This window comes from Neovison vison, chromosome 9, assembly GCF_020171115.1.
Source record: "Neovison vison isolate M4711 chromosome 9, ASM_NN_V1, whole genome shotgun sequence".
Lineage (NCBI taxonomy): Eukaryota > Metazoa > Chordata > Mammalia > Carnivora > Mustelidae > Neogale > Neogale vison.
Genome location: NC_058099.1, coordinates 7,950,903 through 7,978,564, shown reverse-complemented (window position 1 = coordinate 7,978,564; position 27,662 = coordinate 7,950,903). Strand labels below are relative to the sequence as shown.

The 27,662-nt window shown below is 45.9% G+C and overlaps 1 protein-coding gene across 6 annotated transcripts in view; it reads left to right on the top strand.

Annotated features, from left to right (window-relative positions):
* The window catches only part of GARNL3 (GTPase activating Rap/RanGAP domain like 3), a 144,279-nt gene that overhangs the window by 49,820 nt on the left and 66,797 nt on the right, over positions 1 to 27,662 (top strand). For all 6 annotated transcript variants that reach the window (XM_044264869.1, XM_044264867.1, XM_044264873.1 and 3 more), the window contains 2 exons: positions 11,740 to 11,814; positions 26,845 to 26,944. In XM_044264869.1, coding sequence (XP_044120804.1) covers positions 11,740 to 11,814; positions 26,845 to 26,944 — 175 coding nt within the window. The remainder of the gene's footprint in view (positions 1 to 11,739; positions 11,815 to 26,844; positions 26,945 to 27,662) is intronic.

The following is a 27,662-nucleotide window of genomic DNA, read 5'->3' as shown; positions in this document are numbered from 1 at the left end:
TCCATTCCACCAGTTTTGATAAGATTACATCCAGATTGTCAGAATGCTCAGCTGTAATTAACCTGAGTCTGGGGGCTTTGATTTCCTTAAGGCCATAAAGAGTTCTTTCCCAAATACTCAGCTCTGTCAACATCATCTTGATGCTTTCAAACAAACAACCTTCAGCATCTCTCCCTTGTTTATGGAATAAAGAAAGAAACTGTTTAGCCTGACATTTAAGACTTTCACACAGCCTCTCTCCAGCCTGTCTTTGGAACCTTTGCTTATATAGTCCGTGATCCATCCCAACATGCCTTCACCCACCATTACCCAGGCCCCTGGGGCCTCTTTATGGCTCTCTTTCCTTCTGAAATACCTTCTTGAAATAGGTGTCTCTTTTCTAAGCAGCCTTACCTGATCCCCCAATGGGAAAGTCATCTTTTACCTGTTAGAGCTCTCCATTTCTTGGGGCACCTGGGTGGTTCAGTCAGTTAAGTGACTCTTGATTTCGGCTCAGGTCATGATCTCAGGGTCATGAGATCGAGCCCTGTGTGAAGCCTGCCTAGGATTCTCCCTCTCCCCTCTCGATCTCCCCTCTGCCTCTGCCTTTCGCCTGCCCCCCCCATCTCCATCTCTCAGTCTCTCACTTGCTCTCTCAAAAAAAATTTAAAAAGAACCCCAGTTCCCTTGCCTTTCTCTGTGGTACCTGTTGTATTTTACACTGTGATTAGTTGTGGGCATTTCACCTTTTCTAGACAGCAGGGCTCATGCTTCTTTCATTGTGGTTGTGTCTCCAATGGCATTAGCTCACGGCCAGAGGTCCATGTACCAGCTTAAAGATGGATTTTGCTAAAAATCTAGTGTCTGATAAATTTTTTTCTTCTTAGATTTTTTTTATATTGCTTCCCAGTCTTTGTGTGTGTGTGCGCCTGAGTGTGCATGCCAGCACACTTCTAAATATACTTCTCTGATTATAAAGGGAATGCATGTTCATCATAGAAAATTTGAAATAAACTGAAAAACACAGGAAAATTAAATTAATCTGTAATCCTACCACCTAGAGGTAATCACTTAAGATTTACTCTATGTCCCTGTAGAAATTAAATTTATATACAAAGTGGGTTTGTATAATTTATTGGTGTCTTTACTTTAAAACAAAGTTTAATCTTTCTGAAGATGTAGATGCTCTTCCACAAACAACTTTTTCCTCCTCCCATCCAAATGCCTTTCTCCCTTGTATCTGATGCCATTGGCTGTGACCTCCAGAACCAATACCCCAGGGTCCTTGTCCTGGAGTTCCGGGGAAGTTTTTAGGCAGCAAGTGAAGGTATCTGTTCTCAATCATTACAGATATGAGACTCCAGAGTAATGGCTTCCACAAGAATAACTTGGCTGGTTTTAAAGCTTCCAAATGATCACCTTTTTCTCTTAAAACTGTACAAATTCTGATCCGATACTATATTCATTTCATAGGCCTGCAGTCACAAATGGCCACAAACTGGATGGCTTAGAACAACAGAAATGGATTCTTTCTCAGTTCTGGAGGCTGGAAGTCCAAGATCAACATGACCGCAGGCCATGCTCCTTCTCAGAAGGTTGTAGGGAAAAATCATTCCTTGCTTCTTCCTGCTGCCTACAATCTTGGCCATCCTTCAGGCTTGTAGCCAGCTCATTCTGGGCTCATTCCAAGGCCTTCTTCCCTGCATCTTGGGGTCTGCAACCTCCTCTTGTCTCTTGTGAAGACACCAGCCATTGGATTTCAGTCCCGCCCAAATCCAGTATGACCTCAACTCAATCATATCATATGACATAAATCGTATCTTACCCTCTTTGCAAATAAGGGCACGTTCTGAGATTCCAGACGGACGTAAATTTGTGGGGATGCCATTCAACCCAGTGTGGTTAGTTTGAAGCCCTGGGGAGTTTATTTTCTTTCTTGATGACCTTTCCTGCCTGGATTTTTCTCAGATGATCTTCTTCTTCTTCTTCTTTTTTAAATTTTATTTATTTATTTGACATAGAGAGAGAGAGAGATCACAAGTAGGCAGAGAGGCAGGCAGAGAGAGAGGGGGAAGCAGGCTGCCTGCTGAGCAGAGAGCCTGATGCAGGGCTTGATCCCAGGACCCTGGGATCATGACCTGAGCTGAAGGCAGAGGCTTTAACCCACTGAGCCACCCAGGCCCCCCTCTCAGATCTTCTTCACTCTTTTATTTTGAAGTTTCCTGTAACTTCTCCGTGTGTTTCTCTTTTCATTAATTTTGCCTAAAACATTGCATTTCTTTGATTCTTAGTCTCTGGTCTTTTTTTTTTTTTTTTTTTTTTTAAAGATTTTTATTTATTTATTTTTCAGAGAGAGAGAGTAAGAGAGCATGCACAAGCAGGGGGAGAAGCAGACAGAGGGAGAAGCAGGCTCTCCACCAAGCAAGGAGCCCAGGATCCTGGGATCGTGACCGAGCTGAAGGCAGCTGCTTAACCAACTGAGCCACCCAGGCACCCCTTAGTCTCTGTCTTATGCCAGGGATGAATATTGTCTTCTTCTGTGTCTTTGATTATTGTTCATTTCCCCCTACACACACAAACAGTAAGAAAGGTCTTTTTCTGTCCTTTATAACTCTTTTCTCTCTCATTGTTTTCGTTTCATTTAGTTCCTTTTCATCGTGGGGAAGCCTCTTAAATAAAGAGTATATTTACTATTGCTGTTTTCTACAATGAACATTTTGCTTCCCATCAACAGGGACGTTAATCCTGCATTTGCGTTTTTTGGTCCTCTCTTTTTTAACCCTTTCCCAAAACTTTATACACCTGATGCAAAGCTCATGTCTTCTGTCTTACTGAGGACAACAACTACTTTTCTGAAATTTTATTTTGGTTTCAGAGTAAAAACATGGTGTGCTTCCCTTTCTAGTTTCCTAGACCATCTGTGGCAATTTTTTTTTTCATAGCTCCCATGTTGAGTTGTTTTGCTTTGTTTTGTTTTTAACAAAATCTTCAAATAAAAACAAAGAGCTGTTTGGACCTTGTATTTTTTCAACAGACAGAATATATGACTGGCCATCAGCTCTCATTGTCCTTTTGGGTGCCGTAGCTTCTCTGAGCTGACGAGCTGAATGGCCAGCGGTTGTGCAGAGCTCCCTGATCAATGTCGAGTGTCTGGCTGGTGTTTATCTTGTAAGCTCTGCTGGAGGGAGATAGGATGTTCTCCACACTTGGCTTTGGCTGCTCTGAACCAGTGGTGGCTCCAGAATGTATATGTACAGCAGGGGCTGGGGTGGGGAGAGGGGGACAGATAGCAGTCTGGTTGGAAGAGGAGTATGGAAGTAATGTATGCTCAACTCTTTACCTAAGCTTGAGAAAATGGTATCTGTGTGGATTAAAGAATACAATGGAGATGATCATGAGACTGAATTTTTCCCCGCCCCAGTTGCCCTTGGGCATCATGGCAAAACTGTATGTGCTGTCCTGTTCCAGGACTCCTCTTGTCTTTCTCCCTCCTGGAGTGCCAATATGGCGGCAGCTACCTCAAAATGCAGCACCCGTGCCGTGTAAGGATGACTCCCGGTGTCTTACTGTCATTCTTCATATAGATCCAATGTCTCTCAGCCAAGATGAGACCACGGTGGGGCAGATAAAGTGCCCTCCAGCTTCCTGTGCTGACCGCAGAATTGTTCCGTGTCAGGCAACAATGTCAGTGACCCAATGTGTTTCTCCATTCTTCTCCATCGGCCCTAGAGTAAGTAGAAAATGTCCTGAAATCTTGGCCAGAGGATGGACAGTCTTCCTTTGGACTCATGAGTTGTCTTCTTTTGTGCTGAATCCTCACAGGTATTTTATGGGGAAGCTGAGCATCAGGGACTGACAGTGAGATATTATTTTAATGAGGAAACCAAGACAGATAGGTTTTGAGGTGGAGGGTCAAAGGGCGGCACTCATCCTGACGGGTCTCACGCTTCTCGATAAAACAAATGGGGAGGCTGTCATCTCTCTGAAGAAAGGGTGTATCTGTGTGACTGACTAGCCAGGGCCAAGGTGGGAGACTTAATGGAACGTGAGAAAGGAATTCGGGAGAAAGGACCCAGTCTAGCCAGGGTCAAGTAGCCTGAGTCTGCTGCCGGCCTAGTCTCGTCTTTGAACACAGAAGGAAAAGAGAGGGAGTGTCTTTGGTAGCAAGCAGGTGGTTGAGGCTGGGGCTTGAGGCAGGGGGCACGAGGACAGGTTGGCAGGACAGGAGACCCATGTGTTGGGGAATGCAGCACTGACGTAACCCACCACAGGCCCCAGCCCGAACCAAGCCCTAAAACGCCAAAGTGGGTCACAAGCCAGTTCTGTGATATCCGAGCTCTGCCAGTGCGGGGGGGGGGGGGGGCGCATGGGCAACAAAGCCATGAAGTAAGTGAGGTCATCGGATTTGAGAAAGCAGAGCGCGTGAGCCCAAGACAGCAGGTGAATCACTGTGACAGACGCTGTGTTTACCGAGGATGGTCGCCAGGGAGGATGATGGCACTAAAGCGTCTGAGCCCGGATCTGAGGCCTCGGTGGTTTTCCTTCAGTCAACATCCGCCATCCCGGCTGGACCAACCCCGATGCTCCAGTGCCCCAGCCCACGAGGCTTTTCCCTGGCCCTTGGCACAAGCAGAGCAGGATCAGGGGAAGAGAGGGAGGAAGAGAGCGTCTCCAGCGCCCACCCCGCTCCTTGCCTCTCCTGCAGGCAGCGGCAGTGCGCCAAGAGGGACCAGGACACTGGCCCAGGTGCCACATCTCCAGTCAAAGGATGGCTTGTTCTGCCCAGCTTTAGGCCGATCGACCCCAGCTCTGCGCCATTTTTTTTTCCTTTCTCTTTACTGAAACATGGTTAACACACAGAGTTATATTCATTTCAGGCGTACAGAATACCAATTCAGCAATTGTTTTGAATGGAAACATTTATACTTTTCTTTCATCCCATCTGAGCAGTGCCTTTGAAGTCAGGTGTGGGGGGGGGTGTATGCATGTCCGTGATTTGCATAGACAGTCTCAGATGGGTCTTCTGGACTTGTATTTGTGGTTTAAAAAAAAAAATCTTCTGTTGGAAATCATTTCTCAAAGGCCCTGTACACCTTCCAGAATAAATTTCATTATAGCAATGGAAGCTTCTCCACGTCCCCCCCTGCCCCTGGCATAGTTTGTCTCTTCAGCCTCTGACCTCCCCCAGCACCCAGTTTTTGCTACTGTTACGACGTTTAACCAGATTGTGCGTGATTTATCTGTTTATATGTTTGTTTCTCTCCCACCAGGCTCCGGCTCCTCCAGGGCAGCGATCAAGCTGCATTTGTCTTTCTAAGTCCAGCAGTTAGTATGGGCCCTGAAAAATAGGTTCTCGTGAACGTTTGCTAGAGAGACCAGTGTTTAAGCAGAGCTTCCAAGCATTTAAATTCAGCATTAAAAGGTTCAATCAAGGGCACCTGGGTGGTTCAGTGGGTTAAAGCCTCTGCCTTCGACTCAGGTCATGGTCTCAGGGTCCTGGGATTGAGCCCTGCATTGGGCTCTCTGCTCAGCGGGGAGCTTACTTCCTCCTCTCTCCCTGCCTGCCTCTTTGATTACTTGTAATCTCTATCAATAAATAAATAAAATCTTTTTTAAAAAAAGTTCAATCATACTAAGTCTAATAATCAGAGCATTTTATATTCATCATTTTGTTAGTAGTATTCGTATATGTTGTCATGACATTTATTGAGTATTCCCTATGTCCAGGCACTGTTCTAGGCTCATTACATATTTTATATTATTGAATGTTCTCCATGAGCCTGAAAGTGGCTACAATCATTGTCCCTATTTTAGAGACAAAAAAAGGCAAAATTTAGGAGGAAAAATTAAGTGATTTGCCCAAGGTTACATGACTACTAAGTACAGAACTGAAATTTGAACCTAAACAATTGGGTGCCAAAATCCATACTCAGAACCACTTATTGTAAAGAAAGGAGATGGGGAAGGGAGGGTGTAGAAATTTGAAATATTATTTTTCTAATATGTACCTTATATTAACTTTTTGAGATTTTTTTTATCCAGGTTAAACTACTGTTTCAGTGATTTATGTATCTGACTGTGACCTCTGTAGAGTGCCTGGGAACAGAGGTCATAGGGAATCCTAGCACTGCTTTAGAAAGGAAACAGACACCAGCCCAAAGAAACAAAGCAATTAAGTAGAAAGAGAAAAAGCCTTTTTTTAAAAAAAATTGTGTATTCATATTAACTTAGGAAATATTCTCACTTAATTGCTGATAATATTAAATGAATAATACTCTTATTTACAGTAGTTAATGAATAACATTTTATGCTTCCTGTTTCTTCTGTTAAATTAATTTGTTAAATCATACAACTGGATATAATTGCTTGGATAGTACTTTTTCCAGAAATAAAACATCTGATGCATTGAACACAGCTTAGTGTTAAATGAATCCATTTACACTTTGGCTGAGTTTGGACCAACACCTCTACTCAAGATGCAAAATTACCATGAATTTCCACCGTTTATAGTGTATTTAACTAACTCTCAGCAGAAACCAGTTTGATCGCGGTCGCCCAGCACCGCCTCCACGTCTAGCCTCTCTCAGTCCCGCCCGACTACGCTTTCTGTGACTGTGGAAATTTGGGATTTGTACCATCCTGCCGGCTAGCCACAGGAGAGCGTTGAGCACCTGCTTGTCAGTAGTGCTACCGAGGAACTGAGTGGGGTTTTTAAAATTTTATTGTAAGTAACGTCAAATTTATTTATTTATTTATTTATTTGTTGACAGAGAGAGAGATAGAGATCACAAGCAGGCAGAGAGACAGGCGTGGGGGGTTGGGGAGCAGCCTTCCTGCCGAGCAGAGAGCCCCATGCGGGGCTCGATCCCAGGTCTCTGAGATCATGACCTGAGCCTTAACCCACTGAGACACCCAGGTGCCCCAGTAACGTAAAATTTAAATGGCCTCATGGCCGCGGCCCCCAATAGTGGGGGAACCCTAAAGGAATCCCTCACGAGTCAAATGATCATTTGTTTCGAGTCCTCTCTTCTTTCTCTCTCTCCGACCATCTTCCTCAGCACCGCCCTTCCTTTGGTGTGTGACTGAATCAGAGAGGTCAGACAAGAGGAAGGAAAAGAAAAGAAAAACCCTGCCCTCTTTTCTTAGTATTACTGATGTGATGCTTATGTGAACACTCTGTCTGTGTACCTCTGTATCAAAACAAATGCAAAAGGATTCTGCTGCTCTTTTCGTGGAAGCATCGCTCCTCAGCTGCCTCCCTGTGAGTGAGCGGCCTGACTGTGGGGATGGGGCCCTTGCCTCCTCGGGAGCGCCCCCACCCCAGCCCAGCCAGGGCCGCCTCTGTGTGGCCGCGTTCTCATTACCACCCCAGTTCTAGAAGCAGTTACTGGTACTTCAGGTTTCTTTCTCTTCAGAAGCCAGTTTTCATTATGTGTATTTTCCTGGAAAATGTCCATTTTGTGGAAGGTTCTGATAACACTTGCGCCGTCTCAAGAAGCATTGTCATGTTTTAAAAAAATCACTTTCTTCTTCGTAGGTATGTTTTCCTTATTATCACTCTGTGTTTGTGTTTGTCCTTTGCTTTTTAAAATCAGACTTGCTGGTGATTTCTTGGAAGTGTTTATTGATTGTACTGTCTTTTTGAATCTATAATTTCTGCTCTGATCTTTTATTGATTCCTTGTCCTTCCTTTCCTTGGGAGTTGTGCACTGCATTTTTGGTATCTCCCAGAGGAAAAGTTGAGGCACCTTCCCCACCTAAAGGGCCTCACTCGCCACATGCCACCCAGGACTTGGACCCACCTTCAAGGGGAGAGAATTAAGTCAAACAGCCACCTTAAGGGATACGGGTGTGGCCAAGTGTCTAGGGCATTCCATCCCCATGGAAGATGGCAGCCGAAACTCCACACCACACTGACAGGGCTGGGGTACAGGGCTTCTAGATTATGTGGTATTGGACATTCAGGTAGGTGCTAGTGGACATTATTTCATTCCTGAGTCAAATCTTCCAACAAAGGGGAGAGTTTTGATTTTTCTGTAGCTGTAATTGGCCAGATCACAGGTATGAGGAATAATAGAAAATTACCGACAGAAACAGCTTCTCTTCTGCATTAAAAGGATTTTTTTCCTGTGTTGTTATTCTTCTCATCCCCAAGTTCACCGGAGCACTGTCTGCTCTCACATTGGCTGGTGGCTGGTCCTCTGCAGGCCACAGCCAGCATGGTGCCTGGTGCTTTACGTAGCCAGCTGCCCGAACCGGCTGTGAGGGGAGCCCCGGGACTGCCACTCAGCCAGCCGGCACCAGGTCACTCTGCCAGCATGACTGGCGAGTCCCCTGCCCAGCTCCGGCCCCAACCCCCACGCTCACCTCAGGCAGGCCCTGTTGGCAGTCGCCCAGGGTATTAGCCGGATGTGCTGTGTCTGATTTCGTTACCAGCAGCCCGACTTGCCCTTGCACGTGGTGATTCGCTGGTCGTTCCTGCGCGGTAGACCCGGCAGGATGTCCTTGAAATTTCTTGCATGAGTCATGAACCTCTGGTTTCCAGGGCTGTGTAGATCTTACCCCCAGTTTCATATTCCTTTGGTCATTTCGGTAGGAATTAGGCCTTGATTTAGTCACAGATTTCTTATTCGGTAAGCATGTAGTGGACGGACATCTGTACCGTGTCGGACAGGGTCCTTCATTCTGGGGGTGCGGTGGTGAGAAAAACAAGCCATCAGGGTCTCCGTGGGGCTTATCATTGGGGCGCAGGAAAGTACAGAAGGAGAAGCGGCGTGAGTCCCTTAGTCACACAAAGAAACGTAAATCACAGCTCCCAGGAGCCCTGAGGTCGCGAAGTCCCCTGCAGTAGAGAGGGCAGTGAGCGTGGAGGAGGAGTTCTTTAGGGGAAGATGGGAGAGGGCCTTCCAAGCAAGGGAGTCCCCTGCACTCTGGGCCCCTGGTGGGAAGGAGCAGGGTGCTGGGACAGACGTGGGACTGTGGGCCACTCGGATTTGTAGTTTGCCGAAATTTCCCGGCAGTGTGCGGATTGGGTCGGAGATGGTGGATGGGTGCTTGCTCAGCCTGGTGTAGGAGGCAGGTGCGTTCATCTGGGTGAAAGACGACAGTCACATGGGTGCAGACGGTGGTGGCGGAGATGGTAAAGGTGTGAGGGGCAAACATGTCAGCCTGAAGCCCAGGTTCCGTGCCTATGGGCCCAAGATCAGAGGGAGCCAAATTCCTTCCAGCCATCAGATCATTAAACGTGTTCTTCCTTTCTGCTCTTGAACCTTTGAAGCAAAAGAAGCAATTAACTTCTTGATCTAATCTCACCACAGGAAAGGGCTTTATTGTCTCTGCCTGGCTGTCTGGAATGTAGTGGTGGAGATTTTATTTTTTGTTCGGTGAATGAATGAGTGAATCGGTGGATGACTGTCAGCTCTCCTCCCAGGCCTTTGAGTCCTGGTTGAAACGAGCTAGAATGAATCCACCAACCTCTAATTCAGGCAAGCACGTGTCCCCCTGTCTCTTTATACACCTGTGTCAGGTGTATAATTGATGGCAGGTCTCTTTTCTCTCTAGATGGGATCTCAGAACACTTCTCCCAAAGCCCTGGAGGCAGCCTACGCCAAGAACACTTGACTTGAAACCTATTTGCTATAACCTGTATTTTAATATTTTAACAGACAATGAGTAGGAGCTCACCAGCAAAGAGGAAACTGACACTGAGTCCTCTGTGCTTCCCCCATGATAATGGCATTGACCCCAGGAGACCTTCATTCATCTTGTTCTTGTACTTGAGAATTGGTCTCTCTAAACTAGGAAACAGTCCACCAGACCTCACTTCTGACATTGACTGTAGAGTACGGAGTTCCCCAGGGCCGCTCTCAGGTTCAATAATGTGCTAGAAGGGGACTCACGGATTATAGTGAAAGCTGTTAGGCTCACTTATGCTTTATTACAGCAAAGGGATACAGATTAAGATCAGCCAAGGGAACGGATGCATAGAACAGAGGCCAGGAGAGTTCCAAATGCAGAGCCTCCCAGTTGTCCTCTCCCAGTGGGCTCAGGGACAGCACTAACCCCTCCTGTCAGTGACGTGTGACAGTATATGGACTGGGACAGCTCACCTGAGTCTTCGTATCCAGATCTGATACCGTGTAACCCAGAGTACCCCTCGCCCACAGGTCAGGTGTTTCTCCTGTGTGGCTCAAAGACCCCGGTAAACAGACACTCCTGCAGGACATTCCCAGGGCTTGGAGGTGACCTCTCAGGAGCCAAGGGCAAAGGCCAGAGCTCTCTGGGGCGGGGCTGAGTTCTTTACCACACAGCCTCTGTTGCTCATCTTTGGTTTACTGTGTAATGATCTGATGCCACAAACAGCTAAACATATGTGTAACAATATTTTTCTTTGTTTTTAGAAACGATTTTGCAGGATAAAATTTAGGTTGAAAACCTGGGCCTTTTCATGGACATTCCACAGAGGACCGTTAGGTGGGGCAGTGGTTAGGTCAGGGTGATGGGTTTCTGAAGTCTGGCTGCCTGTGTTCACATCCCAGGCCTCCCAGGTACTAACTAGGATATGACCATGGCTGATTATTTTACCGTCCTCTGCCTCAGTTTCCTTATTGGTAGATGAGAACAATGATGGTACCCACCCGTGTTGCTATTTTGCGAGTTAAATGAGAGAATGTTTGTGAAGACCAGAATGGTGCAAGGCTTCTAGAAGCACTCAATAAATATTACATACTATTATTTCTATATTTATCGTGAAAAAGATTTATCTGCCTTTTGCAAATAATTTTCCTTGGGAAGGTTTGTAGAGTTGCCCCGTGGTTTTTCCATTTTCACACTTCCATATCTCTTATCACGAGTGAAAATAGGAGATAATCATCTTTCTTAAGAAATCGTGTTATCTTTTTTACCAGGTAAGTCTTGAGTTAGAAAGGTAGGAAAGGTCTTCCCCCCAGGGCAAGCGCATTCGAATGAGTCTGGGAAATGGAAATGCTTGGCAGATCTTGGCTACAAATTGTGGGCAGATTTAAAGGTTAAAAAAAGACATGTCATTTTCCCAAGTTGCTACTGAGAAATCTAGGAGATTTGGGAGAAAATAAGTTACATTTCGAGTCAGTAATTTTAGGACTGATGCGCGAGTCCCGCTCTCCCTCATCTCATGCTACCAGTGAGCTCCTTGAAGACTGTCTATTTGCAAGCATCGTGTTGCCAGAGCTCAGATAGAGCCTGCCTGCCTTGGAAGGGGCTAATTGGCCTTTTGGAGACCATTTAAAACTGAATGAAGCACAAGAGCTTTCTGTGACGTTAGCAGAGCCTTGAGCTCGTGCCAGCCATTAATTGTTTTGCAGGCTTTCCTGTGAAGATGGTCGAACTTGAGACTTGGCTTTTGGTTTTGCCATCTGTGAGCTGCCCTTGTCCACGTGTGACACGTATTGTTTTTCCAGGGAGCATCGCTTTGTCATTTCTCGGGATCGGAATAGGTTCACATTTAGATTTTATTGAAAACGTTCACATGCAGATTTGATGCTCTTGTTTTCCTACTCTCATGGGTTAGGGGGCCGTCACTTTGCAGCTTCCTGAAGACTGTGTAGACCAACCGTGTGAGGGCTTGGCAGACCGAGCTTCAGAAAGACCCATTAGCTTCTGGGCTGGGCCCTCCAGCTGTCGTTCCTTGGCTTTGGCTGACGTAGGACAGATACAGACAGACAGAAGAGGCTTTGCCCATGGAGGCCCAGCTCCCTAACTGATTGCTCTCTTCTCCCCTAGCTTATTTCCAGTGATGCTGATGGTGCCATCCAAAGGGCTGGAAGATTCAGAGTGGAAAATGGCTCTTCAGATGAGGTAAGGGAGCCCCCCACCAGCCTTTACCCCACCCCCGTCTGTTGTCACCAAGCATGTGATTATAGCACCTGGGTTACAGCACTGAACAGTTGGTGATGCTCCTAACTGCACAAGACTTGCCTAAGTGCAGCCTGGGAAGGGCTCAGTGGAGCTCTTCAGAGCCTCACCAGAAGCAGACATGAAGGGAAAATGCCATTGTTCTCTGTGTGGAAGGTGCTATTAATAGGGCGAGGGGGCGTACCCTTTCAAAGATCTATAATAAACCGCGGGACATTAAGGTGGTCTGCCAGCCGTGGGACCAAAGAAGAATTCACAGCTGGGGCACCCTTTGTGGGGTGTCCCAGAAGCCCAGCTCTCCCCCTCTGCCAAGCTGCTCGGCTCAGCATCGCCCTACAAGCAACACAGGGTCCAGGAGAGAGATGCAAAAGTTACTATAATTACCAAATGTCATCTTTATTCAGGGAAGACACCAGGAAAGGTGTCTGCCCACCATCCTTGGGCCTAAGCCCTCTCTCAGGGGTCTCCTGGTCTTCCCTGCTGCCGGCCACAGGGACTCAACTTGCTTGTGTTTCTTCTTCAGACTTCCACTGCCCATCCTGCCCCTTGAGGTCTACCCCCCAAACTGCGGAGTGTGGTGTGAGCCCCGGTGTTTTCCATCTCTGTTACCTACCTCCCTGAGAGATAGGCTGTCAGAGTTCTTTAGCACCCCTGCCCCAGCTTTGGAGAATCAAATGGGCCTGGGTTCAAGTTTTCACTCCCCCATCTCCTAGCTATATGATCCTGGGCAAGTAGCCCAGCCTTTCTGAGCCTTGGTTTCTTCATCTATAAGACGGACAGTGTCTCTGGATTATTAGAAGGAGTCAGTGAGCCAAGCTCGTAAAGCGATCAGCACTGTGCCCGCCATATTGTTAGCACTCAGGAAGTGACAATAGGAAGTGACGATGGTGGGTTTGTTAACTTAACCACCGCCATATTGCCAGCCTTGCTTTCCCGACCACCTCCTTATTCAGATTCCCTTGGAAGGGCTATGGGTTTACCTTGAAAGTCCACAGCATTTGGAAGTCATTTCTCATCTTCAGCTTTGGCCTTCACTTCCCATACCAGAGACACGGGACCTTCGCCATTGCTCTGTGAGGTGCAAGGAGGCCGTCCTATCTCAGGCTGGACTCCTGAAGAGGTGCCTGGGTACTTCTCATCCACAGTGATGTCAACTGAGCCACACAGAAGAAGGATGTCCCTGGGGAATTTGCTTCTGAATCTTGGAAACAGCCCTCCCCAAATGGCCCAGCTCCTGAAATGAGATGGTCTTAGCACCACAGACTCGGGCAGCCCGCTGTGTGCCAGGAGCTAAGCCAGGAGCAGAAACACTGAGGCCTCATTTTCCAGTGCTCAGAAAGCTAGTAGCCACTGTGCTGAGTTTTTACTTTGAGAACCTTAAGTGCCAGGGGCCCCAGAGGTTGCCCTGCCTCCAGACATCTTTGTGCTCCCCCAATTTTTGTAAACCTTTAGCCCAGCCTGAACCAAGCAAAGTGTGCTAGACTTCCCCCAATGCCATGTAAGCAAAGCTCTGCCCCCTGCTGGAACCGGCGTTAGGAGGAGAGCCACCCTTCCTAAGAAAGACCTAAATGTGGTCCTGGGATCCCCGAACTCTCCTCACCCAGCTGTGTCCCCTGGCCCTGCCCCATCCCAAAGGATGTGTTCTGGACCCGGTCAGGGATTAGAACTCGCCTCTGGATGATCATGGGCAGGCGTGGCTCTAGAGTCAGACCACCTGGGTTCAGATGGTGAGTCCACAACTCACCAGCACGGTGACCGTGGGCAGTTCACTTAGCATCTCTGAAACCATTCGGTGGAGGTATTGATTTCACAAATCACTGTGGTCTGTTGTGTCCAAAACCCAGTCCTGTCTCAGATTGCCTCTCTGCGAAAGATGATACCAAGGCTCAAACGCTGTTTTCAATTTTGTTTCTACCAGAGCCACCGAGCGTGCATGCTTGGCTGGAGCACGGTGGCTGTGTTTTATATTAATGGTCTTCCACTAAAAGCCTGCGGCCAGTGTTAATGTACACCCTGATAAAAGACCCGAGTGCGCGTGAGACTCAGAGGGAAACCAACCCAGCGTGCTCGGAGTCCGTTAAAGCCATCCGTGCACTAGAAGGCACCGTATTTGTAGCTGCTTAAAATTTTCAGGCGCATGAAGAGACAGATTGCAAAGTAATTTCATTACTGGGTTATTTCTCCTTTTGTTATTGCATTTTAACTGTTCTTTATACAGTACGGATCCTAGACCCTCATCAGATCCATGATTTGCAAAAATTCTCCCCCATTCTGCAGATTGCTTTTTCACTTCCTTGATTGTGTCCTTTGAAGCACAGACGTTTTTAAATATAATGATGTCTCATCTACCTCGCTTTTCTTTTTTCTGCTCATGCTTTTCATGTCATTTCTAAGAAGCATTGCCTAGTTCAAGGTGGCTCAGTCACTTCTTACACTTACTGTTCCATGGAAGACAGTTTCGGATTTGCCTTGCTTTCTTTCGATACAGTCAGGATAATGGTGTTACCATCTGTGGCAGATCATTTCCCTTTGTGACGTTGCGGGGGCTCTCTGCCATGTGATTTCACCTACTCTGTGTCCCTCTGTGCATGGCCACAGAACAGTTGCTGGTATTGTTCTTGAAAATGAATTTTTAGGATTACTCGGAGGCCCAGGTTGAGTCTCCTTTTGGTAGGGCGTGTTAGATCATGAGTTAAAATAAATGCCTATTTGGTCTTTTTCTCAGTTCCTGACACAGAGCGGCCCAAACCTGTGAATTTCCCAAGTGCAGAGAGTGATCAGTGTGTCTTTTGTCATGTTAATGAAGTGGCTTTTGGGAAACCCCTCAGGATGGCGGCTGGTCACCAGAGAAACCTCCCATACAGTTATAGGGTTTGAACTTCCTTTTCCACCCCTGACCTCCAACCCTGGGGAGAAGAGAAGGGCCGAAGATTGAGTTCAGTTGTCAGTGGCCAATGAGTTAATAAAACACAACTTCATCGATGATTTAATCAATTAAAACCTCCATAAAAACCCACAGGATGGGGGATCAGAGAGCTTCTGGTTTGGAGAACACGGGGAGATTTGGGGAGCTCCACACCCTTCCCCATGCTTTGCCTTGTGCCTCCTTTCCTGAGTTATATCCTTTTATAATGAATCTAGTTAGTAGTTAATCCAGTAATCTAGTTAGTAAAATGTTCCTCTTGAGTCCTATAAGACACTCTAGCGAATTAATTGAACCCAAGAAGGGGGTCATTGGATCCTCCGATCTATAGCTGGTTGGTCAGAAGCACAGGTGGGATGATCCCTTCACCTGTGGGACTCGAGGCTGTCTTCAGGTAGATGGTGTCAGAACGGACTTGAATTTCAGAACCCCCAGCTGCTGTCAGAGAAGTGCTTGTTGATGTGGGGAGAAAACACATATTGGAATTGATGTCAGAATCGGAGGGAGGGCTTGCACATTCTCTTGCCAGACACAGTAAACTAAATTCCCAGCGTGAGACTTTCCAAACCGCCCTGGCGCTGCGGAACAGAGCTGCGGGTTTATGTGAAGGCTGGCTTGCGGGCACACCACCTCAGAGACACTTCCCGCTCAGCTCTCCTGGGCACTGACAACCTTCCCTGTAGCCTCTGAGGTCCAGGGGGTCTCTTCGGGTTCCCCTTTTCCTTGAATGTGTTTCCTTGAACGTGGGGCCCTTTTGGAGCTCCGGCATAATGGGGGGGGGGGGCGTCTCCTATTACACTGACCTGCTTCAGCGGGTCTGGGGCTTTGATGCTTTGCCCTCTGGCCCCAGGAAGCCACCAAAACTCAAGTTTAGTTTCACCCAGACTGACAGATATCCTCAAGCTGAAAAAGGTGGCCATGGTCCCCTTACCCCTCTGGGTTCCCACTTGGCTCTGTTTGGGCTGCCATATCTGGACTATCTTGTGAGCACAGCAAGGGCTTTTAAGGAGATGATTTGAATATTTTTTGAGCAGTTTGAGTTTTTGCCACGGGAAGGTTAGTTGAATAACCTAGCCCACCATTACCAAACACAAAAGTTGTATCAGGAGTGTCTTATCCCATAATGCGTCATGTCATTCATTCAGCTCTCATTGGTCGGATCCTTCCTCAGTGCCAAGTAGTCTGTGCACTGGTGATGTAGGGGGTGGGTAGGATTGCTGAGCTTCCCACCCGGTGCCCTCGCAGACTGGCCGGTGGAGGAGTCAATGAACAGGTGCACAATACCCTAGGCAGAAAGCAAGTGTTGGCAAGTACTATGGGGAAACCAGATTGGGGTGTGGCACCAAGCGAGAGGGAGAGCCCCACTTCGCTGAGATGGTCAAACAGGGCCTCCCCAGGAATGACACAGTGAGCCCGAGGCCTCTCAGCTGTGCTTCTCAGACCACCAGGGGTAAAGGACCCACTTTTAAATTTCTGATCTGTTGCAGAACTCAGTGTGGTCCTACTGTGCGTCCCCTGCCCACAGCATCCCCTTCACGGAACGCCCCCCCAAACTGAGAAACACCCCGATAGGTCTGGACTCTGTTTAAAGAAATGAACCCCCTGAGCATGACTTCGGTCACACGGTCATGTCAAAATGCTTGTAAAGCGTCCTCAATGCTTCTCCGTTGTTGTCCACGTCATCACTGAGCGGGAAGAAGCCTGCAGATGAGCGCCCGTCTGTCCGCTTCTCACTGCCTCGGAGGTCATCTAGGCCAGTCCCCCACCCAAGGCAAGTGCCCCTGCACCAGCTTTGCCCCAGTCAGCTCGAATGTTTCTGCAGGAATGGGGAACTTGCTCCCTCCTTGATAGGTCGCTTTCTTCCAGACAGTGGCCAAGTGTCCTACGATTCAGTTAGGACATAACTGCCCGAGTTAGCCCCGTAAGACGGCCCTTATTTCAGACACCAGTTGCAAGTATCAGGTTGCCAGGTCACTCACACTTCTGTTCCACTTGGTTGTAAAGTCAGGCGTTCCCACAGCACCCCCCACCCCAGGTTTAATAATTGGCTAAAATGACTCATAGAATTTAGGAAAGCCCTTCACTTGCTCTCCCGTTTACTACAAAGGATACAACTCAGGATCAGCCAGACGGGAGAGATGCCCAGAGCAAGGTTTTGGGGGGCGAGGGCAGGCATGGAGCTCCCACGCCCCCGCTGGGAGGACCACCCACCCGGCACCTTCTTGTGTTCACCAGTGGAGCAAATCATTGGCCATTAGGGACTGAATCGGTCTGCAGTCCCTCCTCTCCCACAGGGTTCACCGCGGGGCTGAAAGGTACAAGCTTCTGATCAAGGCTTGGGCTTCCTAGCAAGCCGCTCCTTCCTGAAGCTCTTTAGAGACCCAGCAAAGGCCCCTCGTTAGAAGAAAAGGCACTCCTGTTACCTTCATCACTCAGGACATCCCCAGGGTTCTTTTTATTGGGCAGAATTCATCTGTTTCTATTTTCCACTCGGAGTTGCTATTTGCATTTTCTGTAAGTCTTCGCCCTCCTCGCCATGGTGGGCCTCCAGGGTTCCAGGACATGTGCTGCTTTGCTCCTAAGATGCGGACTCCGCTGCACTCATCATCGTCCTCACTGTGCTCCTGGGCCACATGGGAGGTTGTTGATGTTAAGCTGAAGTGGTCAGAACTAAAGTCGGGGCTCCAGGCACATCCCACACAGGGACAAGGGAGAGTAGGCTCGTCCCTTTCCTTGCCAGGCACACTCTCTTTTTACAAAGCCAGTGATTCATTACGGACCTTCGATAACGCTGCCCCTTGCCCCAGTCTTCTTCACGATGTAGTGGAGACAATTTTGGAGTCAAGCAAACTTGGGTTCGGGCTTCACTCTATCACTTACCAGTTTATGACTCAACTTCTTGAAGCCTTAGTCTCCACACAGGTGAAATGGGTGCGGATTCCTGCTTTGTAGCACCTGGCCTTCTCCTTCCTGTACTTATGCACTTAGAATTCGTCCCCAAATGTAGGATTTTCTGTTGTCCATACTAAATTTAATCTCATCAGTGTGTCCCTGATTGCAAATTGTCAAGAGGTTTGTTTTTTTTTTTGACATCTTGATTCTGTCACCTGTCCTATTAGCTAACCCACTGAGAAGCTTTACATTACCTTCCACTGTGCTTCCCCTGCCATCTGTGTGCTCACTCAGATTATTAATTAAAATGAGTGTGACCCCTGGGTGGATCACTGGAGACCTCCCTTACAGCTCACTTGTATGTACCAATTAGTATATTGTGGAGCAGAGGGACAATCTTTCAGCTTTTTATAAATCAATCTTCCTTGGTGTGGGAGGATTCTCTTATACACTGTTGGGGGATATGCAAACGAGGACAATCTTTTGGAAGGGCAATTAGCAATAATTAAAAATGCGCACACCATTTGGCCAGTAGTTCTACTGCTAGAATGTGTATTGTAACGTTATTTTAAAGAGGGAGGAAAAAAAAAAACCCACCTGGAAGCAACTTCGATTTCTATCAGTAAAGGAGTAATTACATAAATTATGATACATTTATACAATAAAATGCTTAGTAGCTCTTAGAAAGAATGAGGCAGTAGTATATGTAATACCACAGAGAAATGTTTAGGGTCCAGTTAGACCTAAAAGCAAGTTCCAGAATGATTAGGATATATCATGCACTTCCTTAACAGACAAAAAGGTAAATAAGTTTGTCAGTATGCAAGAAAGTTTCCAAAAGAATACATAAGAATTAAGCAGTAATTGCTTCTAGAGAATGGAAATGGCAGGTCAGGAAAGACATCAGAGAACTTTGACTTGCCGCAGCAGGTCCTTCTATGCCATTTACAGATGTTACATATCTCTACTCAACTGTAGTATTTAATTTTTCTAAAAACCTGCATAGTCACTAAAAAGAACAAGGTAAATCTAAATGTACGGACATAGAAATATTTCCAAGATAATTTCTGTTTTTAAAAATTTTATTTATTTAATCTCTACATCCACCATGGGGTTCGAACTCACGACCCTGAGATCAAGAGTTGTGTGCTCTTCTGCATGAGCCAGCCAGGCACCCCCTAAGATATTTTCTTTTTTTTTAAGAATCTTTTTTTTTTTTTTTAAAGGTTTTATTTATTTATTTGACAGAGAGAGATCACAAGCAGGCAGAGAGGCAGGCAGAGAGAGAGGAGGAAGCAGGCTCCCTGCTGAGCAGAGAGCCCGATGCGGGCCTCGATCCCAGGACCCTGAGATCATGACCTGAGCCGAAGGCAGCGGCTTAACCCACTGAGCCACCCAGGCGCCCCCCTAAGATATTTTCTTTAGTGGAAAAAATCAGGTTTCAGTGTAATAGCTCCACTATCTTCCCATTTATGAAAATAAATTCTATGTGTATACACATATGTGTTTGTTACAAATTTATCTGTATATGTGGACATCTGTACCATGTCCACATCTGTACCATGTCCACATATACAGATAAATTTAACGTTGTATGCACAAATGTAGACAGCAAACACACAGATAACTGTGTGTTTAAGTTACAGATAACTTAACGTTGTATGCACAAATGTAGACAGCAAACACACCTTTGTAAATGCATACAAAGGTCTGAGACTAACCGCACCAACCTGGTAGAATGGTTATCAAAGGCAAAGGATGTGGACAGGGACATGGAGGACCGAAAGAGACAGATTTTACTTTGTCTGTGGTTTCACTTTTTCAACCAGCTTATATTTATTTGCATTTGCAATTCAGAAGTCTTTAGTGTGTGTGTTTTTAAATCCATCTTCTTTATTGCCAGCATTCTCTCAGCAATTTAAACCTAGAAACTGAAGTAAAGTCTGTTTAAATGCATTCTCTCATTAATTGGGCTCACTCTGGAACAGACTCTGAGAACTCCCAGGTGTTATATAAAACTAGGGATCTCATCTGCAGTTCAAGTTCATGGTGCAGATTCCCTGCTTCAAGTCCAACACTAGCAAACATTCAGATAAAATGAGGGTGTTATATGTAGATTTTGATTACATTCTCCTCAAAATATCCTGGCCAGATTCGTTCAGTCCTCCCCTTCACATCCCACGAGTATAAATGGAGTAACGAGATAAAATAAGATCAGATAAGATAGGATAAAATAAAATAAAATAAGATAAAATAAAATAAAAAGACAGTGGCTCAGTCAGTTAAGCGTCCCACTCTTGGCTTGGGCTCAGGTCATGATCTCAGGCTTCATGCTTAGCAGGAAGTCTGTTTCTCCCTCTGCTCCTCCCCACGCTCACTCTCCCTCTCAAATAAATCTTTTTTTAAATAACATTTTATTCATTTATTTGTCAGAGAGAAAGAAAGTACACAAGCAGGGGGAGCAGCAGGCAGTGGGAGAAGCAGGCTCCCTGCTGAGCAAGGAGCCCCATGTGGGACTCAATCCCAGGACTCTGGGATCCTGACCTGACCTGAAGGCAGATGCTTAACCGACTAAACCACTCAGGCACCCCTCAAATAAATAAAATCTTAAAAAAGAAAAAAAAAAATACAATGAAGGCAACAAGGAGCTTTTGTGGGCTTTGGAATTTGATGTCGGAATGATTCAGGATTTCTTGGTCTCAGGTCTCATTTAACACTGTGGCATGTTCAGGCATATCTGCAGCATGGAAAAATTTGAGTTTATTACTCTTCATAATATCTTTTAGCAAATGATTATCTAAAAGGGCATAAAACACCTATGAGCATTTGCAGCCTTAATGTTTAGTTCTTTGGCAGATGTGTCCATCAGGGTATTTCCTCCAGACTTGCTTGTTGATGTCAAATAAAGTGTTCCTGGTGTTATTGTCACCTTAAATGTTCTAGACAAAGTTATTATATCCCTGAAACCCTCTGTAAAATAAATCTTACTTAAAAGACTTAAGGTTGGGGGCGCCTGGGTGGCTCAGTGGGTTAAGCCGCTGCCTTCGGCTCATGTCATGATCCCAGGGTCCTGGGATCGAGGCCTGCATCGGGCTCCCTGCTCAGAGGGGAGCCTGCTTCTCCCTCTCCCTCTTCTGCTTCCCCTGCTTGTACTCTCCCTCTCTGTCAAATAAATAAATAAAATCTTAAAAAAAAAAAAAAAGACTTAAGGTTTATTCCAAAATTAATGCCACAGTTAGGCACTACTATGCCCACTCCAGAACCACTAAAAGGAAAATGCCTGAAACACTAAGAGCTGGTCAGAGGACAGGAAACCACTAGAACTCTGCACATCTTGCTAATAGTGTAAGCTGGTGCATCCTCTTTGGAAGTTTAGCAGTATCTACTAGAACTGAAGTCTGCCTCCTCTGGTCCCAGGCAGTAGCAATGAGTGCTTATGGCCACCAAAAGACAGTTACAAGACTGTTCATGTGACTTTATCCTTAACGACCCCAAACTGGAGACAGCCCATATGTCCAGCAGCCAGAGGATGCATACATACACTGGGGACTAGCCACACGGCAGTGGGAGAGAGTGAGCTTGTTACATCCCCAACATGGATGAACGTCACAGACCTGGTGCCAAAGGGCAGACCAGACCCCACAAATACACACGCTAGGATTTCATTTCTTCGAAGTTCAAGAGCAAGTAAAATGAATTGTGGTGATAGAAGTCAGGGCAATGGTTACTTTTCACAGTATGACTGGGTACCTTCAGGGCACTGAAGATATTTTTTGTCTTGATCCAGGGAGTGGTTCCACGGGTGTCTACATATTTTAAAAATCATTTACTCTTCACTCAAGATTTGGGGCCTTTTCTGTCCGCTTCTGGTACTTACCATCAGAAACCAGAGATCATCTTTGGAGTCGCTCTGGCCCATGCAGTCTTGGGCAGAGGGTACTTCTGTTGTTTCTTTGCTTTAGTCTCCTTTCTTTGTCAGTTCCTGCGTATGTTTGTGTCTTTACACCTCATCGTATGTGATTTTAACAAGGGACATGAAGTGTCTCGCTCTGCGAGACTAACAACTTTTTTGGTGTCGGGGTCCCCCCCCATTTTAATTAAGGATTCAGTGAAGACAAAAATTAAGTAGTTAGCTTTTTGATCATTAAAAAAAAACACAAACACCTCATAATTGACACTTTGTACTTGATAGAGATTTGGGGCATGCCACCGGCCAGAGTCCCGTCTGTGACTCTGAGACGCTCCTCCTATGTTACTCCGTCCTGCGGTTGCTAGTGTCCAGACCTCTGGGAGGGAAGAAAGCAGATCCAGTGCTTCAGAAGATCTAGAGTGTGGGGGCCAGTTTTTACATCCTTTGACCCCTTTGGCAATCTCTGAAGCCTGTAGACCCCTTCTCAGAATGTTTTTGAATGCGTAAAACAATACACAGGATTACAAAGGAAAATGGTAAATTGAAATATATCAGAGGGGTGGCTCAGCTAGTTAAAGCATCCGACTCTTGATTTCAGCTCAGGTCATGATCTCAGGGTCATGAGATCGAGTCCTGCATCAGGCTCACTCTTGGCTGAGAGCCTGCTTAAGATTATGTCCCTCCCTCCCCGACCCCTGCATACTCTGTCTAAAAACAGAAAAGAAATAGTTATCAGAGGCTTAACCCATTGAGCCACCCAGGTGCCCCAGATGGATTTTTTAAAACCTGATTTATGATACAGTAATATATATCCTTTTTTATCAGTACATTAAATAACAAATCCAGCAGCAGGACTTAGAACTATTACAGTTTTGAACCAAGAAGATTGTAAACGGTGTTCAAGATATCTGCAGCCACTATAGTGAGTTCTGAAAATATCTGATTTGTGCATGTGTGCCTGCGTGTGTGCGCGTGCGCGTGCACATGTGTACGTGTGTGTGACATTGTTATCAGGGCTGTTTGTTCTACTGTAGTTCTCTTTTGTTGCTGTTGTTGTTTTGACCGACATTTGTGGTTGAAAGAAACATTTTTTAAAAGATTTTATTTTTTTTAAGATTTTTTTAATTTATTTGACAGAGACACAGCGAGAGAGGGACCACAAGCAGGGGGAGTGGGAGAGGGAGAAGCAGGCTCCCCACGAACAGGAAGCCCAGTGCAGGGCTCAATCCCAGGAACCTGGGATCATGACCTGAGCCGAAGACAGACTGAGCTTAATGACTGAGTCACCAGACGCCCTGAGAACTTTTTTTTTTTTAAAGATTTTATTTATTTATTTGACAGAGAGAGATCACAAGTAGGCAGAGAGGCAGGCAGAGAGAAAGGAAGGGAAGCAAGCCCCCTGCTGAGCAGAGAGCCCAATGTGGGACTCTATCCCAGGACCCTAAGATCATGACCTGAGCCAAAGGCAGCGGCTTAACCCACTGAGCCACCCAGGCGCCCGAGAATTTTTTTTTTAAAGATTTTATTTATTTGACAGAGATCCAAGTAGGCAGAGAGGCAGGCAGAGAGAGAGGAGGAAGCAGGCTTCCCACTGAGCAGAGAACCCGATGTGGGGCTCGATCCCAGGACCCTGAGATCATGACCCAAGCTGAAGGCAGAGGCTGTAACCCACTGAGCCACCCAGGCGCCCCCCGAGATTTTATTTTTAAGTCCTCTCTGCAACCAGCATAGGGCTCAAACTTACAAACCTGAGATCAGGAGTCTCATGCTCTACTGACTGAGACAAGAGGTGACCCAAGAAACACTACATTTTTGTTAGAAGTTAGGGAAATCAAGTTGGTTTTTTTTTTTTCTTTACCCACATTCATGCCCTCCCTGCCTTCTTTTAGAACCCCTGGCATAGAGGTGCCTGGGTGGCTCAGTCATTAATCATCTGCCTTTGGCTCTGGTCCTGATCACAGGGTCCTGGGATCGAGCCCCACATCGGGCTCCCTGCTGAGTGGGAAGCCTGCTTCTCCCTCTCCCACTCCCCCTGCTTGTGTCTCTGTCTTGCTGTGTCTCTCTCTCTCTGTCAAATAAATAAAATCTTTTTTTTTTAAGATTTTATCTATTTACCACCACCACCCGACCCACCACCACCACTACCACCACCAATAAAGAAAAAATAAAAAGATTTTATCTATTTATTTGACAGACAGAGATCACAAGTAGGCAGAGAGGCAGGCAGAGAGAGAGGGGGAAGCAGGCTCCCCACTGAGCAGAGAGCCCGATGCGGGACTCAATCCCAGGACCTTGGGATCATGACCTGAGCCAAAGGCAGAGGCTTTAACTCACTAAGCCACCCAGGTGCCCCCAAAAATAAAATCTTTAAAAAAAAAAAAAGAAAAGAAAAAGAAAAAAAGAATGGCTGGCATAGAGCATTGCTTCTCAAAGTTTAGTCTTCCTAGTCACCAGGGATGCTTGTGAAACTACAGATTCTTGGGCCACGCCCACAGAGATCCTGAGGAATCTGGAATGGTCCCAGGGTAATATTTTAACAAATCTAGAAGCCCAGAGCCAAGACCTGGTGCTGTGCCATCAAGTCTGGGAAGCTCCAGAGGACCAAGTTCCTGGTTCCTTCAGAGTCTCCTCAAGGCTCTGCTGATGGTGTCTAGGGTCTCAGGCCTTGGGACAATGGCACCAACTGCAGTGCCATCTGGCTGGTGAAGGCCAGGTGCCTGAGCCAGACACCCCCTGTGTCTGGTCAGCTGATGCCTGAGGCTGGCTGGTGGGCCCCAAGGTCATGCCGCAGCTGCACGCAGCCCCATGGCATAGGGGACTGTGGATGGACGTTGCCAGTGGTTTATGATTATAAAGTGAATACTGTTGACAATGAATCATCCAGAAATTCTACCAGAAGCAAAATCCAATTGTTATGTGCTCTTCTTGAGTCACACCAAAAGGTCAAAACCGAGAGGCAATATCTTGAACAGGGTATCAACATTAACATCCCCAGTGAGGAGCAGATAGAGGTCTTGAAGTACAGAAAGCTGAGAAGGACAAGCCCCCACCTTGTGTAGCCTTCTGACCGGGCACGCGTGCCCTGCCCCTCATCGTGGGGCAACATCAGACAAACCTAGAAGAAGTCATGCTCGATTTTAAAAAAGAAGAGGGGAGGAACATGCCATATTCTTTAAAAACATCAGTGTTGTAAAAGGCAGAGTCTGTGGAAATTTGCAGAAGAAGGGAATTTAGAGACCCGACAACCCCATCATCCTGCACCCGAGAGGGAAAATACTTTAAATGACGTTTTAAAGTCAATTCACAAGATTGGAATGCAGATGGTAGATTAGAGGTACCATATCCATGTTAAAGTCGTAAAAGTTGGTAAAGCTATATTGTGGTTATGGAAGAAGATCTATTCTTGGGAAATACACACTGAGGCACTTAGGGATAAAGTGTTGTTATTTGTGCATCGTAGTCTTAAACGGTTCAGAAAAAATTGTGTGTGTGTGAGCAAAGGAATAAATGGGGTAAAATGTTCGCAGTAGGTAAATCTGTTAAAGGGTATACAGATGCTCTGTGCAGTCCCATTCCCACAACTTTTATGTAAGTTCAAAATTACTTCCAAATTTAAAAAAATATATATATATGTACATAGACTCAGTAGCTGATTTTTTTAAAACTCAAGAAAATTCCACAAAAGCACAATACTGAGAAACGTTACCTACCTTTTTTACTCCTTGTGGAGTTTTTTAAATTTTATTTTTATTTAAATTAAATTTTTAAAAAAGGAAAAAAAACAACCCTCCAGGATTGGCCCTGACTCAGTTCGAGCTCCGCTGCATAGGAGCTCAGCAACCTTAGGCAGCGTCGCTGAAGTGTCCGAGCCACACTTTCTTCATCTGAAAGTCGGGGATAAAATAAAATCTGTGTCACAAAGTTGGTGGAGATGCTATGGAGCTAATGCATATAAAGTACCCTTAAAGCTCTCTCAATGAGTGTCAGTATTTCCGGAGCATGTAAAAGACAGAAAGCATCCTAATTCACTTTTTAAGTTATATAATTCTGGAAGCATAACAGCACTTTGTACAGAAAAGAAACCTACAAGCTCCATCTCACTAACAAATATGTTACATAATTCATATTTTTTAAAACTCCAGCAGTGTATACCATACACCATGACTTAGTCGGATATATTCCAGAAATTTCAGAAACATTCAGCATCGGAAGAGCCAGTAGTATAATTCATTACATTAGTCTGATTTTTCCGCCATTTAACCTATTCTCTTAAGAGTTGCCAAAAAAAACCTTTCAGTGCAATTTGGTATTGATTCCTGAGAATGGCCTCTCTGTAAGCTTGGAATGGAAGGAAACCCCCTTTGACATGATAAAGTGACCACAAAAGTCTAGGAAATCACCAGAAGCATATTGGAATCAGAAAAGTACATTCCAGTCGTCTGCTGTATACACATGGCGCAAAGTAGAGGCCAATGGAGGTTCAGTATGATTGCATTTGGTAAGAAAAATGAGAATGTCTGTCCATGTAAGAAAAGAAGGAGTGGAAGCCATATCAAATCATTTATGGTGAATATCTTTGGAGAGAAGATTAACATCATTCGTTATGTTTACCCATAATTTCCCCCATTAACTGTGTGACCTCATGACACATTTTTACAATTCTACAATAATATGAACTCGAGAGGCCGCAGAGATCTTATTCCAGGTGAAATGGGCCTGTCACAGGGGTACCAAACGGAAGGGCGTGCCTCTAGGGGGCACCAACTCCCAAATATTTGGAAGATTTGGGCCAGAAAGGAAAGTTCAACTTTACACTCAAGTTGGAAATAGCAGAGTCTCCTAGTTCCCTCGGTTCTTTCTGCTCTACCCAGAGGACCTTCCAAATGCTGCTGTGATGTGGCCGTGGGAACATGTGCTCACAGCCCTGTTCGTACGCTTTTGACAATGACTTCTCTGGTTCTTAGTCCCCAGGTTCACTGCCCGCTTCTTTTTTTTTTTTTTTTAAAGATTTTATTTATTTATTTGACAGAGAGAAATCACAAGTAGGCAGAGAGGCAGGCAGAGAGAGAGAGAGAGAGGGAAGCAGGCTCCCCGCCGAGCAGAGAGCCCGACGCGGGACTCGATCCCAGGACTCTGAGATCATGACCCGAGCCGAAGGCAGCGGCTCAACCCACTGAGCCACCCACTGCCCGCTTCTTGTTTACTTTCTGAATAAGCCTCTTAATGGAACGACTTTGTTTGATTACAGAATGCAACCGCTCTGCCCGGGACGTGGCGAAGAACAGACGTGCACTTAGAGAACCCAGAATACCACACCAGATGGTATTTCAAGTATTTTCTAGGACAAGGTAACTATGCCATTACGGTGGTTGGGAGGAAAGGATATTCAAAATGCAAATTAAATGTTGGTGTCTGGTGCCCCTAGAAGTCTGAAACTACCCGGTTTAGGGACATTAATATCAGGTTAATAGCTTTGTCAATGGAAAGATTCAATTCAGTGTCAGTCCTAGGATTTTTCATATATATTCATATATGAAACTATAGATATATAGTTATATAGAGAAGCTACATGTAGATATAGAGATAGAGACAGATATGGGTTTTTTGGTCAGTTATTTTTGTCCCTTGGGAGTAAAGGGAGCTCCGATCATCTAAATAGTTTTTGGAGACCTAAGAAGAATTTGCAGGGTGAAAAACATCTTCAGACCTAACAAGGCAAGTGCCCTGTCTATAGTGAGTTTTGAACGCTTAGTTCAAGACAATGAGGGGGAAAATAAAAAGGACCCCTGAGCTCCAGGACCACCATAGAACTAGAGAGGCATTGTCCCGTGGGCTCTGGTAACGGGCATTTATCACTTACCATGTGCCAGGCAATACCACTGACAAAGGCAGTCATTCTCCCAACCTTCATGGAGACTCTAAAATGGATCTGAATCCTGTTCTGCCATGCTTAACCACAGACTCTTATGCTGGTCACTCTCCACTTCTCTGAGACTCAATTTCCTTATCTGTGAAATGGAGGTGTTTCTATTACATACTGAGTAGGCTTGAACAGGAGTTTCAGTG